The 13,935-nt window shown below is 36.3% G+C and overlaps 1 protein-coding gene across 2 annotated transcripts in view; it reads right to left on the reverse strand.

Annotated features, from left to right (window-relative positions):
• Nucleotides 1-309: 309 nt before the first annotated feature.
• Nucleotides 310-13,935, reverse strand: part of LOC126475247 (inositol polyphosphate-5-phosphatase A) — a 327,646-nt gene continuing 314,020 nt past the window's right edge. The window contains exon 15 of one of the 2 annotated variants that reach the window (XM_050102946.1): nucleotides 310-4,757. In XM_050102946.1, coding sequence (XP_049958903.1) covers nucleotides 4,606-4,757 — 152 coding nt within the window. In that variant the 3' untranslated portion in view covers nucleotides 310-4,605. The remainder of the gene's footprint in view (nucleotides 4,758-13,935) is intronic. The other variant, XM_050102949.1, reaches the window with a different exon arrangement.

Raw genomic sequence — 13,935 nt, forward strand, 5'->3', positions numbered from 1 at the left:
CCCTTTGAAGGAACATTTGGTTTTGTTCTGAAAGCATTTGTGACACTTTTTGTTAATCTTCTGTTGGCTGTTAACAGATAAGCAGGAGTCCTTTTTTACTTTTATTTGACTATGTGTGTAATGTGTTATCTAGCACAAAGAAAACACAGCAATAAATGAGAAAAATAACACTAAGTTTTCAAGACTGTAGCAAAATTTCATGTTACACGAGAGCTTATACACTTAAAATTTTCCAGGAAACATTGATTTTTGATTAACTAAGCTTGTGATGATTTATTTTATATATTGTTCAATCTTTATTTATTGCTTTGAGCATGTGTTTAATGACAGACAATAGTAACCAAGAAATCATGTAAGATAATATTAGAAATAAAGAAATTTAAATTATGGTTTCAGACCTGAAGTACATAAGAGAAAAGACACTAATATCTTGTACAGCTTTATATATATGAATATATGTTAGTTAATAAGAAAGAAAGATTTCTTAAGAAGCATGAATACTAGAATTTAAGATAACTTGCAGACTTAGCCATAAATGCATATGGAAATGATTTACTGCTAATAACAAAAACAGAAGTTTTCTTGTTTGTCTCCATCCCGAATGAATATTTTTCTGTATTACTGTTAATTTTCCAATGAAACTCGTTCACATACAGAAACCACAAGCAAGTACACACCGGTTCACTGTGTACCCTGAGATTGCTCACTAACTACACATACAAATGCAGTATAATACACAAAGTTTCACTATACAAGTCTACCATATAACAGTGGACAGCAAAACATTGGTTTGTAGCATATAAATTGAATGCACAGTAGCATTATTTGTATTATTTAGCTCTCAGTGACAAAATGGATTATGAAATGTTACAGTCCAGGGCAGCACATTAAAGATGAAGATTGGAAATAAATGCTTCTTGAATGCTTCAGTTAGTCACCCAAAACTGTTGAAAAGGCTCTAAGGCAACAAAATATTCACATTCCTCCTTTAACAAAAGTTTTATGCACAAAATCACATGATACCTATTATGAATTTGTAAAGGGCCAGTGCACTTCAATCCAGCCAGGAAAAAAAGGTAGAAACATGTTAACAAATGCAAGTTATAAATATGAATCATTACATCCTTTGTACCCCCCCATATTATGTGTGTGCCCCATTAATGAGTTTGGAGTTGAATGTTGTTTTTACCTCAGGAGGTATTTTACTACTTCTCTGCAGTGCTTCTGTATCCTCCAACCCCATCTCCTAGTGTGTGATTTCGTTAGAGTTTACTATTGTATCCTATAAAATACCAATCAAATAAGTCAGTGATTGAATTTGTACCATGAAAAGAAAAATGGGCATGAAAGACCTTAATTTAACCGAAGTGATGATTATAAACAAATCTTCCTTTGGGATTTAGTTACTGTGTAAAGCTACTAATTGCAGCCAGAGAATTTGTTTCTCTCTGTACTGTCTCATCAAAACTAAGATCTTATCTGATAGCTTTGCCAATGAATGATTTCTAAGACTCTATCATGAACACATACAAGCAGTGATTAAAAAATCCGGTAAAAGTTGTAGAACAAAGATAATTTATAATCAATACAAGAAGTCTTATCACCTGTTTGAACTAGAAAATTAAACTGTTATGTTTAAAAAAATCCAGAAACAAAAGTAAAGTATAATTGTTCTGTAACTTAAGCAATGTTAAATGCCCAGGCATCTTACAGAAATTTTGTACATAGTTTGAGAATGAATATACAAAATATGTCTTGGTGTATAAGCCATATAGCTAAACCAAAGACACTAATAACAGGAGATTCTACTCTATTATAGACACTAATGAGATGGACAGTTCCACAACAAAAATTACACGACATTTTTTTCCCCTGACACAAACATGTAAATATGCTGAAAAGCATTTTGACTATTTGTCTGACTAGATACATTTCCTTTAAGTTGCACAAAAAAACTTATCCTACACATAACAAATTAGAAATGATTAACAGCCTATAACAATACTTGCTTACAATACTAGAGACTAGCCTGCTCTTTAAAGTCTGAAACCTGAAATATTACGGTTCACATCTTCAACAATTATATTTTTTCTTAATCCTGTTTTCTTACATATTTTAACTAGTGGCATATATGCTAAACACTTTATTTATAACAGAACTAAGTTATTACTTCTGGGTGCAAGGAAGAAAATTATCCTCGTACATTGTAAATGCATTGCAAAGAAACAACAAACATTACTTATTTTACAATAAATTTGCTATGGTAATAATACAAGCTTTAAATCTTGGATTTATTATTAAATAGAATGTTCTGATTATGTTTAGTGTTACATACCATTTCTGTAATATCTCATTCACATTTCTCACCTGTTTACATCTTCAAAGTATTTTAAAGCCAGCAAAAAGACAGTAATAATACAATTTCCATCCTACGGGGACATAGAGTAAGAACAAGTATAAGTAATAAGTACTGCCACAAAAAGCACTGTCTGCTACTATGACTATATTAAGCTTATCTTAACCCAGGGAGTAATGTAAACAGATGTTTCATGAATAAATCGTTGCAGGAACTAAGGATGCAACAAACTGTTATTGATGTTATAACTGTTATTTACAGATTGTAAGAACTAAATAGGTCCAAAATTGTTTCAGTGTGTTTAACAAAGGTGAGCAGCAAAATTAAAATAAATAAACAAACACAACAGTGTATAATAACCCTTTTTTAGGGCAAAAGGAGTCCACAGCAGTATAAGAGACGTTTCTCGGAGAAATATTTTATGTGAAGTGCCATATACGACAATAATGTTTTATAAATACAAGTATTAGTGCTGAAGGAAGAACTGAGAGATGAATATGTGCATTGTATCTGAGAGACATCAATGAGGCATAAGGAAACAAAATAATGAGATAAAATAAACTATCATAGGCTAATGAATGAATAGAAAGCACAACACATTTAGAATTTGGAAAAAAATCTGGACACCAATCATCTCAACTAAGTAAATGAACAGATATGAATAAACCAAAGAATTCAAATGAAATAAATGAGGCACCGATAGCAGATTCAAGTGTTACTCTAACTGTGGTTTACACTAAGGAAGGTTTGGAGAAAAAATGGGGGAATAATCAGAAAATGGAATTCCTTGTAATCTCTGCAGGAATGTAAGATACAGAAAAACATCTTAAATTAATATAAAGTGAAATATTGAGAATTTATGAAGAAACAGGCTGTTGAAATCATACAATGCAGGCTCTCATGCTGGTTTTTTTGCATCCCTTATGATACCTTAAAAAGAAAAAGCACCAAAGACTCTTTAAAGTTTAGAATGTTCATGGCAGATTTCTTAGTTAAAAGAACTGTGTACAAAGTGGCGCATTGTTGAATATGTTTTCAGTTTCCTGTCAACATATAAACCACTTTTTCCATTAAAAAGTGAATCTTACATTGTGTTAGAAGTGAAATGAATATTTTTCAGCACTTACTCTTCGCAGATCACTGTGGTGCAGGACTGTACAAGAAAGTGCTATTGTAAAATTATATCTCCCATTTACAGTAATTTCTGTACGTTTGTGGTTGGGCATAATGTGTTCGCTATGGATATTGAACATTTGTTTCTGATGTTATTCACAACCTGATTATTTGCATAAGATTTTGTTAATGGAAAATCTGCAACAGGACTGCATGGTGAGATTGAAAATACTTCAGTTGCAACTTTGTTTCAATTTAAACATGACTGGTTTCAAGAAAATTATATTCCCATCTTCAGTTGCACAAATTTAGTAGTGGTTGTGAAGTGTTACCACGCCACCACATCCACCTGTTCCACAGTTCAACCTGTTGTAACATGTGACCACCTAGCAACTGACTACTAAATTTGTACACCTGAAAATGTGAATACGATTTTCCCAAAATCAGTCATGTTTATAATAAGACGAAGTTACAACTGAAGCAGATATTTTCAATCACACAGTGCTTATTTGCAATTTTCCTAACATTTCGTCTTCATCCAGAATTGCACTGAACATCTTCAGAAGTGCTACTCATTCTGGCAAGACTTGCCAACTCAGTGGAATGAGTAGGAACTCTGAAGATGTTCAGCTCAACTCTGGTGGAAATATTAAGAAAAGAAAAGTTTCATGGGCCAGAGCCATATAACCTAGAAGATTTACCAATAGTTGAGACAGCCAGTCATGTAAGACTTCATTGTATGATCATAAGTTTAATTACATTACAGAAAATCAAATACTATATATGCTTTCCAAAAACACTGACACTTAAAGATGAATTCAGGTACTATCTTGTCTTTTCAGTTTTATGGTTTGCACATATGGCATTCATGTACCTAAGATTGCATTATGTCAAGGCAAGGCAGATCCATAATGTAGATCTTTGTTTTCACTTTTTAATTATTGTTGCTAGCATATGACTGACTGGAGCTTTACTTACACTTCAGACTTACAATCCTAATTTGACTAGAATATTTAGTATGTTTCAAATTAAGTATTAACTAACATAGTTGCTCTAAAAGAAAGAAGTATGCTAACATGAGAAGTGATAAATCAGGAGAAGGGTCTGTTGTAAAAGGAATGTAATAGTTGATATGTTCACACTGATGTTTCCTTGAATATTCGAACTGGTAAATCAGAATGCTTGATATAGATGTAACGTGTAACTGTGGTATTTTCTGTGACTTCATCTGACCGTTTGTGATTTGAAAGACTTCCACCATCATTGTCCCAGGACACAAGGCTTGATCCTAAACAAGAAAAAAATTTACAGTATGGAGTGTAAAGAAGTAATAATGCATTAAATGCAAAGGTGTGGTAGGAAAAAAAACATTGTCATAAATAAATGTAATTTAAATCTGTGAAATGCTCATTTGAGATTAAAAGCTTATTATATAACTAACTTGGAAAGAAACAGAAGTTCCAGATATACACATTTGATGATACCATTACTCACTTATGAATTCAAATTTGGAAGAAAAAATTCTTAGAGGTCTAAATGAAATATCAGTCAATTAATGTTCTATGTCGTAAACCAGAGTATAAAACTTATTTCTTTTGTAAAAATTGCCTCTTGTATCATTGTTACTGAAATCAATTTGAAAAATATTTATTTTGCCCTCTACAATATTAAAAAATGAGGAATGCATGATTTGTGATGATACGCACTGTTGTTATGCCATGCCAATGTGTCTGGGGGGGGGGATTCAGAACCGCTGATTTTGAGATGTGGTATGATAGAACTTTTGCTGCAGTTGAAGTAATGTGAAACAAATATTGTATTCACACTTTTAAAATGCTCAGAAAATAATTAAGATAACGTGTTAAAAAGTCTAAATTTCAAAAACATCCCCTGGAAGGTCACAGTGCCAGAATCTCATTTCTTACAAATCAACCACTAAAAATGAGTGTATGTACTGTTGCATAAGTACAAATTCAGAGTTCTCAGATAGAATCCTGATTCCTAATTATGCATATTGTTATCTGTTATCAGTGCTAGGTTCTGAAGTAAAACATTTCTCTATGGTAGTGTCATACAAAAACGAAACTAAATACAACATAGTTTTCTTACCTGCCGCAAAGGCGAGAAGTAACTCAGATTGAGATAGTGGCCCCCAAAGCATAAACAAATGAGCATAAATACAGCATAATTTTACTCATTTGCCCCAAAGGTGAGAAATAACTCTGATTAAGATATGTTGATCTTCGCTTCCAGAGTATCTGATTATTATTTTTATTTAATTTCAATTAACTGACTAGTCAAGTGTATTGGAATTTCATATAAAAAGTTACAATAATTCGCCCCCCCCCCCCCCCCCCAAACCTTCTAAAATGTAGATCTGAAAGGTTATTACAGTATGAACATAACAAAATAAAGAGTGCTTGGGAAAAAGTCACTACTTTATGTAAACTGTCACACACTTGTTTTGTTATTGTCTCTATATCTTCTGTTGTGAAGCTGTAATCCTTGATAATGTTGTATCATAGATCACTTTGTCATCTAAGATCACTATTTTATAGCCTGCCTAGTTATTAATGTAGGTACAACATTAAGTGCAAGAGTCCCAGTGTGGGGCATGCATGACATAATTCTACCTTTGTCAATGACTCTCCATTATACTGCGTACTCTATACCAAGAATCCTCAGTTCAGTCACAGATTTCATTTGATACCCCATGTGATTTAACTTTTGTCAATAAGTGTTGATGTGGCACTGAGTCGCATGTTTTTCAGAAATCAAGAAATCCTGTGTCTTCCTAATTGCCTTGATCCATGGCTTTCAGGATGTCATATGAAAAAAGTATGAGCTGGGATTCACATGACTGATATTTTCAGAATCCATGCTGATGGCATAGAGGTCATTCTGTTTGAGATGCCTCATTATGTTTGAGCTCATAATGTGTTCTAAGATTCTAAAACAGATGGATGTCAGTAATCAGTAATACTGGATGGTACTTTAGGGGATCATTTCTGCCACCTTTCTTATAGATGAGCATGATCTGTACTTTCCTTCAACTAAACGGGGAACTTCTTTTATTAAAGAGATCTGTTGTATATTATGTTTAAAACAGTTGTCACCTCAGTTTCCAACTTCTGTATATAATCATAGGGACTCTGGGGACTTGTTCAGTTTTAGTAATTACTTAACACCACTGAGACTAACATCTGTATCACTCATCTTTGCAATGGTGTGAAAGTTAAACTGAGGCTGTACTCCTCAATTTGAAAATGGAGTTAATCATTTCTTCTTTTGCACTGCTTACCTCAGTTCCAGTTCCTGTGTCATTTGTGAATGTCTAAACACTAACTTGTGTGCCTTTACATGTGACACAAAGTTCTGGTACACAACAGGGGGGGGGGGGGGAGTCCCTACCATCACATTCTGTTCCATTAGGTACATTTGAATCCAGTGCTTCATCAACCACTATTCTAAGTTGAACTGCAGTTATTCTAAAGTTGAATTCCTGTCCCTCTACATGTTCATGCCCATAGCTAAAGGTATAGAGTTCTAGAGTTCTTCACTGAGATGCAATACTACTGCCTCTTTATCTAGTTTATGAAATATGTAAATCTTCCGACTTTCTGTAGTTGCACTTTATGAAAAGGAAAGTTGATACTCACCATATAGCGGAGAAGCTGAGTCTCAAATAGGTGCAGCAAAAAGACACTCACAATTAAAGCTTTCAGCCATCAAGGCCTTTGTCAACAATAAACAACAGACACACAGAAACAGAACTTGCACACACGACTGCAGTCTCAGGCAACTGAAACCAGTTGCCTGAGACTGCACTGCACTGCAGTTGTGTGTGCGAGTTGCGCGCGCGCGTGTGTGTGTGTGTGTGTGTGTGTGTGTGTGTGTGTGTGTGTGTGTGTGTGTGTGTGTGTGTGCTGTTGGTGAAGGCCTGGATGGCCAAAAGCTTAAATTGTGAGAGTCTTTATGTTGTGCCTATCTGCAACTCAGCATCTCTGCTATATGGTGAGTAGCAACTTTCCTTCTCATAATATTGTCACTTTCTGTCCTGGATTTTCCATTGTTTGATTGTTATAGTTGCACTTTAGTAATCGTGCAACCACCCCGTGTTCACTGACACCTGTTTCAATGTGAATTTCTTCAAAGAGCTCAGATTTATTAGACACCTTTAGATTTGATATATTTCTGAGATAAGTAAGGTTCCAAACTGTCTATTCTGAGCAGGTTTCGAAAAAAGTATTGGGTATTGCAAGATGTCTTATCATACCCACTACTTACAAAACTTTAATTATCCCACTCTGTTGTTGAATGAATAAGTTTCTTTACAATGATAACATTGTGACTGGCGAACATAAATATTAGTGAGCTGAGGTTTTGTCTCAACATTTTGCTTATTCTGGGGATGACCCTAGTGGCCAGTAGAAGGCTCAAATATAAGTTTATGTCCAATGGTGATACTGGGTTTTGCCCAAACAATCTCACATCCAGCTACAATTTCTATCTCAGTGGATTTGTTTCTCTTCTACTGCTACAAATATACTACATTCATTTCCCATCAACCTGTCTATGAGCATACACTTAAATTGACATCTGAAACCTCAGTACCGTTAACTTCAGGTTTTATCCAGCTTTCTGTACTTAACATTATGTGAGCTTCACTGCTTTTAGACTTACTTCAAACCTGGGACTTTGGTTCTAACACTCTGCCAACAGATCACCAGGATTTTAATAGTCCCAGCTGTGTTATGCTAATACTTTGGGGTCTTACACAGCTTCATTATTGGCTCTGAATGAAGAAATGCCTAATCTAAGCAAACTCTTTTGTGGACTGTACATGAAGTCAGTTACCAGGGTAGGGATCCTAACCTGATCCATTGACATCTGCAACTATGCTTTGCAAACCACTGTGAGGTGCTTGGCAGAGGTTATATCCCACTGTACCAGTTATTAGAGTTTCTTCCTGTTCCACTCATGTATGGAGTGCAGGAAGAAAGATTGTTTGAACACTTTTGTGTGTGCAGTAATTACTGTTATCCTCATGATGTCTATGTGAGTGAGGCATAGGGGATTGTAGTACATTCCTAGAATAATCATTTAAAGCTAGTTCTTGAACCTTTGTTAATAGACTTTCTCGGGATAGTTTATGACTATCTTCAAGGGTCTTCCAGTTCAGTTCCTTCAATATCTCTGTGACACTCTCCCATGGATTAAATAAATCTGTGACCATTTGCACTGCTCTTCCCTGTATACTTGCAATATCCCTTGTTAGTCCTATTGGTAAGGATCCCTTACACATGAGCAATAATCTAGGAACTGTTCACACTACTGACTTGTAAGCAATATCCTTTGTAGACTGATTGCACTTTCCCTGCACTCTACCAACAAACCAAAGTCTGCCATCTGCTTTACCCACAACTGAACCTATGTGATCATTCCATTTCATATCCCTACAAAGCATTACACCCAGGTATTTGCATGAGTTGGCTGATTCCAAAAGTGACTCACTTTATGTTTGACCTCTGCTTATTACAGTATTACTACTCAGGGTACATATTGGTTGAAAGCACCGATGATGGCTGTTAATCAGCTGAAATCGATTTGCAAAAGTGAATAAATAAAACATGATTTTGTGACTGGTTGCTGCATATTTGGTAATTTTAATAAGATACTAGGTTTTTTTCGTATTGTGAAGTGAAAAATTTTACATTTCTGAACATTTAGAGCAAATTGCCAATCTCTGCACCATCTTGAAATCTTACCAAGATCTGACTGAATATTTATGCAGCTTCTTTCAGATAGTTTTTCATTATAGATTACTGCATCATCTGAAAAAAGCCTGCTTATGCTATTAATATTGTCTGCGAAGTCATTCATACACAATATGAACAGAAAAGGTCCCAACACACTTCCCTGGATTCCGCTATGATTGTACTTTTGACAATAAGTGAAGGTGTGGTACTGAGTCAAATGCTTTTCGGAAATAAAGAAACACTGCATTTAACAAGTTTGCTTGATCCAAGTTTTCAGTATGTCATGTGAGAAAAGTGCGAGTTGGGTTTCACATTGTCAGTGTTTTCGTAATCCCTGCTGGTTGGCACTGAGGAGGTCATTCTGTTCAGGATACCTCATTATGTTTGAGCTCAGAAAATGTTCTAAGATTCTACAACAAATCAATGTCAAGAATATTGGATGGTAGTTTTGTGGATCACTTCTGCTACCCTTCTTGTAGACCCTGACTTTTTCCAAGAACTGGGCATGGTTTTATATTCGAGGGATCTACAATAGATTATAGTTAGAAGAGATACTAATTCAGTTGAAAATTCATTATAGAATCTGATAGGGATTTCACCTGGGCCTGGAGTTTTTTCCATTTTAACGATTCCAGTTATTTCTCAACGTCACTGACACTTACACTTATTTCACTCATCTTTTCAGTGGTACAAGGATTAAAATTGGGGCAGTTCTCCTGGGTTTTCCTTTGCAAGGGGAACATTTGAAAATGGAATTAAGTATTTCAGCTTTTGCTTTGCTACCCTCAATTTCAGTTACTGTCTCATTCGCTAGGGCTGGACACTAACTTTGGTGCCACTAACATCCTTTACATACAACCAGAATTTCTTTGGGTTCTGTGACAATATTCTGCTAGTCATTAAAGGCTTCAAACTTTGCTCTCTTGACAGCCGAATGCATTTCATTCAGCATCTGTCTGTCTACAGCCCTGGCCTTCGTTTTGCACTTATTAGGCAGTAATCTCTGTTTTGTTAGAAGTTTCTTTACAGTGACTGTATACCATGGAGATTCCCTACCATTATGAATTGTTCTACTGGGTACATATCTATCCAGTGCACGATCAACTACTCTTTTAAACCTGAGCCAGAGTTACTCTAGACGCTGCTGCACTCTGCTGAAAGTTTCAAGTTCTTCACTGAAATATGACACTACTGATTTTTTATCAAGTTTACTGAACAAACATATCTCTCTGTTTGTTTTAGTTGTTCTTTTTTACTTTGGTAATCATTGTTGCCATAACCACATCATGGTCACTGATATCAGTTTCGATGTGGACATCCTCAGAGAGGTCAGGTCTATTTGTTGCCATTAGATTCAATGTATTTTCACCATGAGTGGAGTTCTTAAATATCTATTCTAGGTAATTTTCAGAGAAGGTATTTAGTACAGTTTCACAGGATGTCTTATCATGCCCACCACTAACAAAACTGTTATTTTCTCAATTAATTGCTGGATGATTAAAGTCTCCAACGATGATTACTTTATGACAGAGGAACTTACGTATGAGTGAACTGAGGTTTTCTCTAAGGTTTTTGGTTACAGCAGGAGATGAGTCTGGTGGGTGACAGAAGGATCCAATAATCATTTTATGGCCATCCCTGATACTGAGTCCTGCCCAAACAATCTCACATGCAGCTTCAGTTTCTACCTTGGTGGATTTAGGGGGAATCTACAGTTCTTTACCCTGTGGCACATGTCAACAAAACCACAGCCTAGCTTGACATAGAACCTTTGAAGTCATTAGTTCAAGCCCTCCATTCGACCATCCGTTCTGTGGACAGTGCTGTAGATTGAGGGTTTTGTTGACATTTCATGAGCATGGCAGCTCTTCTCAGCTTTCTCTGTCATTCAGTGTAATGATCCAGTTACGACCTCTGAGGCCACATGATATGCATTGTTTTTTCCAGTCTGCACCTGGTTCACCCTGCTCTCTCATTGGTGCCACAGCAGCCTCTTCAAAATGTTGAATGAGGAACACAGGTCCATACTCTGCATAAGGTTATTATTATTATGCCTTGTGGCCATTTTCCTGAGGGGTGCCATTACTCACCATATGTTTGAGCTGTCAATGACTATGAATAATGTAATGATAAAAATTGTTTCAGTTAATGTTATGAAGAATTGAATGAAATTTAGTTGCCAGTGATTTCAACTGCATTCTAATTATTATTATCACAGAATCAAAGAGCATTTGCCATACCAAGCTGTATTGATTTCATGCCTAATAATGATCCAAATTACATTTTGAATTTTTTGCGTGTGTGGGCAGATTTTAGTATTTTTATAACATGGTGAAGAATGCTTATAGTATTGAGTAAAGCTGTTCTGTTACATTAAATAAAGCCCTCTCTTCCCTGCAGTCTTATTAACACTGTCTCTAATTGCCTAATGAAATTTAAAATATTTCCTATGTGTGTGTGGGGGAAGGGGGGGGGGGGGCGGAGGGAGGAGTGGGGTGTGGATAGGGTCTTGAATACTGTTAAATATCCTATCATGTATATTCTCAAAACTCCTGTCATGTATATTCTCAAAACTCTTACTAAATCACAGCACTCTAATAAGAGTTATTAAATGCAGTACTCATTTAGACCTATGGCCTAAAATTTATTCTACATTTTTTGTATATAATCCGTCTCTGTAGCGAGGAGGCTGTCATGTGGGGGATCCAGGTCAATTCCCAGTACTGCCAGGGATTTTTCCTGGGTGAGAGGACTGGACTGTTCCATTCAGCCTCATGATGATAATTAAGGAACTACTTGACTCAGCGGTAGTGGCTCCAGGTCTGCTAATTCAATAGTGGCTGGGAGAGTGGTGTTCACATACCCCTCCATACCACATCCAAATGATGCCAATGGCTGATGGATGACATGGTGGTCAGTTGGCTCTGACTGATCCACCTATGGCCAGAATGGCTGAGCTTTCCTATTTGTATATTGCTACTCAGGCCATTGCCCGAGAACAAGTAATGGAATCCTTACAATATTGTGTGTCATCTCGCACCATTAGTCAGAGACTAGCAGCAACCGGACAAGTGAACTACTGCCCCACGCGTAAGCAACTGTTAACATTACAACAGAAACAGCTGAAATGAAGTGGTGCCATGACCAGGAAGCATGGACTGCAGTAGAATGGTATCACATTATGTTCAACAATGAATCACAATTCTGCAGTACTCTAGGTGAGCATAGTTGATAAGTATGGTGATGATCTGGAGAGAGATCCCGATGTTTTGAAGACACTCAATGGTGTTACTCCTGATATCATGATGTGGGGAGCCACTGAGTATGGCTTCAGATAACAACTGGCAGTGAATTGCCTCAATCACAATTCTGATGGCATAATGGTATGTCACTGACATCCTACATCCTCCTGTATTATCTTGATGCAACAATATTGTGGTGCCATTTTTCAGCAGTACAATATTCGTCAAAACATCGCACATGTTGCTGTGAAGTGTCTGCATTATGTTGACATACTTCTGTGGCCAGTGATATCCCCTACTCTGTTACAAATTGAACTTGTATGGAATCAACTATGACGTCAACTCCATCCAGGATACAAGGGACCAGCTACAACAGTTGTGAGCCAGATTGCTCCAGGAGAGGTTACAGTCACTTTATGACACCCTTTCCAACTGAATCAATGCATGCATCCAGGCCAGCAGGTGTGCAACATTATATTGATAAAATAATGGGCTCCAGCTTTGTAAATTTGACTTGATTTTGTTATCACTGAAATAACATTGGATATACTCTAACCTGTGAAATTTAGTTTTGTCTTCTCCTTCCCTTCTAAGCGCTTCACATTTTTGGTATGTGGTTTAACTTGTAACCATCTAGTTGCATGTGTCCAATTCTGTGAATTCCAAATACTGTTCTGTTTTGCATAATACATTTGTAGAAATACTTTTTGATTTCTCAATTTTCAAATGTGAGATGAGAAGCACATCTTTTTTAATTACAGTCTTCTGACATTTTGATGTAAGAGTCCAAATTTATCTTAATTTTTACCCTCAGTGATTGTCAAGATGCCTTTTTTTGTTTATCCATCAATTTTTGCACCTGTGTCTACAGTTATCTGGCAACTCTGTGGTTTGAAAACATTTAACCTGAAAAAACCTAGTAAAAATATTGGAAATCATAGGAAATGGACAGACAGAACTGTGCTTTGTGGTCTAACATGCCGATTCTATGAAATAGCGTGCTCCACTCCTAACCATTCAGGCCAACAAATGATGATCCTGGAAATCAGAAACATTATTTAGGTGGTTGTAAGTGTGAAGCATCCCACAGTGAGAGGTCTGGTTTGCCGTATGTGCAGTTAGAGTGTAAAAGGCATTAGCTCAGAACATCTACAAGGCACAATGGCAAGTGAGCATCTCCACCTGTTGGGAAGGGCTGGTTACGCTTTGGCACCACAGTTTGGCTGTGCCTTGGGAGTCATGGAGCAAAGGTCATGCGCGATAACAGTGCCAGAACAATTGAAAAATACATGAAAATTATAATTCAGAACTGTCAAATCATTCATGTTGCAATCTATGTTGAGCTACCATTTATGAGAGATGTGTTTCTCCCTCAATTGTAAATGGAGTTGTACAGTGAAAACATCACACTAACAATACAGAAGAGTTACCGTGAAAGTAGCTATGTCATTTTAATGACTTGAAT

Source organism: Schistocerca serialis, chromosome 4 (genome assembly GCF_023864345.2).
Source record: "Schistocerca serialis cubense isolate TAMUIC-IGC-003099 chromosome 4, iqSchSeri2.2, whole genome shotgun sequence".
Lineage (NCBI taxonomy): Eukaryota > Metazoa > Arthropoda > Insecta > Orthoptera > Acrididae > Schistocerca > Schistocerca serialis.